This window comes from Triticum urartu, chromosome 4 (genome assembly GCF_003073215.2).
Source record: "Triticum urartu cultivar G1812 chromosome 4, Tu2.1, whole genome shotgun sequence".
NCBI lineage: Eukaryota > Viridiplantae > Streptophyta > Magnoliopsida > Poales > Poaceae > Triticum > Triticum urartu.
In genome coordinates, this window is record NC_053025.1 from 553,413,118 (window position 1) to 553,415,295 (window position 2,178).

The 2,178-nt window shown below is 55.6% G+C and overlaps 1 protein-coding gene across 1 annotated transcript; it reads right to left on the bottom strand.

Moving 5' to 3' along the window:
- Window positions 1-444: 444 nt before the first annotated feature.
- Window positions 445-1,959, bottom strand: LOC125554122 (heptahelical transmembrane protein 4-like). The gene is made up of 2 exons (XM_048717726.1): window positions 1,580-1,959; window positions 445-1,497 (listed from the first exon to the last, which is right to left on the bottom strand). The coding sequence occupies exons 1-2, from the start codon at window positions 1,882-1,884 to the stop codon at window positions 627-629; spliced, it is 1,176 nt and encodes a 391-aa protein (XP_048573683.1). The 5' UTR covers window positions 1,885-1,959; the 3' UTR covers window positions 445-626.
- Between the last annotated feature and the right edge of the window lie 219 nt (window positions 1,960-2,178).

The window sequence follows — 2,178 nt, forward strand, 5'->3', positions numbered from 1 at the left end:
AAAGTGTTAATGGTGAACATAAGGAGATGGAAAAGGTGTTGATTGCACTTGTGGTAGCAATAAGTTGTCTTCATGTTAAAGTGTGTAATTGTTCTTGTCATTTTGTTTGGATTAGTTCTCATGTTAAGGAACCGATGAACTATGTGCCCAAAATATCATTTTATGAAGTAGTGAAGCTTTAAGTCATTGACCTAAATAAATGAATTCGTGTTAAATCTTCTTGGGGAGTTAAGTTATACGAGTTTGGTAAGGAACCACTTCAATTTAAATCCTCAAATTTTAGAGCTTTTTTTGTTGGGGGAGGGGGGGGGGACTCAAATTGTGGAGTCAAGGTCTGAGAGCGTGTGGGGCTACATTTTAAGTTTCGGCTATACTCCAACTATGGTCATTTATTCATAGTAATTTGGTATGAATCGATATATTTATGTCTAAAAATATTGTCGGCAAAGTAAGAGCATTGAACTAGTTATATGTCAAGTCTATTTATACACAAGAAGTGTGAAATTTGATGTTCTTTTGTGGTTCTGGCAAAGGTTTGTGTATAGCTCAATAACACCACAATTCTTGTAGTACTAGAACTTCTTTCGTCAAAATTCTTTGTCCGGGCAGACCGTGCACGACAGTGGTCAGCACTTGTCCATGTCCCTCCAGCTCAAGTAAACCAGGCCGGCATGGTAGTGCGCGTAAGCGCCGGCGATGACAAGCGCGTGGAACAGCTGGTGGCTGTGCCCGACGAGGTCAAACCTGCCCGGCATCCACCTCTCCGGCACCCTCGTGGCGTACACCAGCACGCCGGCCAGGTACAACACCCCCATGGCCACCTCGTATCCCGTGGTGACCACCGCCTCGGGCCGTGCGCCGAACACGAGCATCTTGTGCACGATGGGCACGAGGCCGGACGCGCCCATGCATACGAACAGCGCGGCGCGCGCCCATCGGAGCTCGGGGGCCTCGAAGACCGGCAGCAGCGACACGGCCACCGCGGCGGCGCCGAACACGGTGATGGAGCCGAGGTAGAGCGTCCGGGAGAAGGGGTCGCAGAGGAAGGTGTAGTAGACGAGCGGGTAGAAGGAGGTGACGATGAGGCCGGTGATGCCGGCGTAGTCGAGGCGGAGCAGCACGTAGCTGGCGTGCTCCGAGTGGCACGCCAGCAGGTGGCACCCGCTGCTCATCAGCAGGCAGAACATGGCGCCGCACAGGTACGTGTAGAACGGCCACCGCTCGACCGGGCCGTGTTCTCCCGACAACAGCGACAACGCCGCCGCTGCCGCGAGGTCCGTCTCGCCGGAGACGGACACGTTGCGGCGCAGCAGCGTCTGCATTGCCACGGCCGCTCCACTGGTGCTGTAGGAGGCCATCAGCACCATGGGGTCGCCGTTGCCGGTACAGTTCGCCAGGCCCGCGGATGTCGCCGAGTGGATCACACTGGTTTCCATGGGGACCATCGTGGCGGCGCACACGGTGAGCGCGAGGAACACGAAGAAGCCGATCAAATGCCTGCGAGAAAACACGCGTCAGCTTCTAAAGCGCATGCGCGACGTGTCCCGGAAGTACGTGCTCGGCGGACAGAGAGGCTTACGTCCAGACGTTGATGGTCTCGTTGTGGAGCGCGAAGGCGCTGAGGAGCGCCTCCTTGAGGGGCCACTCGCTGCGGTAGTAGTGGAGGATGAACTCGTTGTGCTGCAGGAAGGCCGGGAGAGCGTCGTAGCCGACGAGCTCGCACTTGCGCCCGCAGCACCTCTTCGCCACGCCGCCGCCGCCTTTGCTTCCCTCCAGCAAAAGCGACTTCATCGTCGTCGTCGCCGCTGGTGACGACGCCACGGCGGCGACGTCGCTCATCCGTATGGCGGCCGTCTTCCTCAGCAGCGTCACCGTGGAAGCCATTCACCCAGTCCTGCTCGGTAGCCGGCTTTGGAAAATTAACCTCGATCGCGTGTGGTCGAGCTAGGGAGAAGTAGAGAGGAGGCGATTGGAGTGTGGTTCCAGTGTGGTTGGGCTTCTCTGGGTATATATAAGCTCTAGTGTTGACTTATTGTGACCGAGTTTAGGTGGGAAATGGGTGCCCTGAAACGGTCCGATTAGAGCAACTGCGCACACCAGGACGCTTAAAAAACGATGGATCGTGGCGCAGGTCCAGCAATTAGCGCCGGCACAAGTTAATAGTAATAGGCAGACCAC

Coding starts and splice junctions, on each gene's coding strand:
- LOC125554122 (XM_048717726.1), bottom strand. CDS start 1,884: ATGGCTTCCACGGTGACGCTGCTGAGGAAGACGGCCGCCATACGGATG. Junction 1,498..1,579: donor GAGACCATCAACGTCTGGAC/GTAAGCCTCTCT, acceptor GTTTTCTCGCAG/GCATTTGATCGGCTTCTTCG.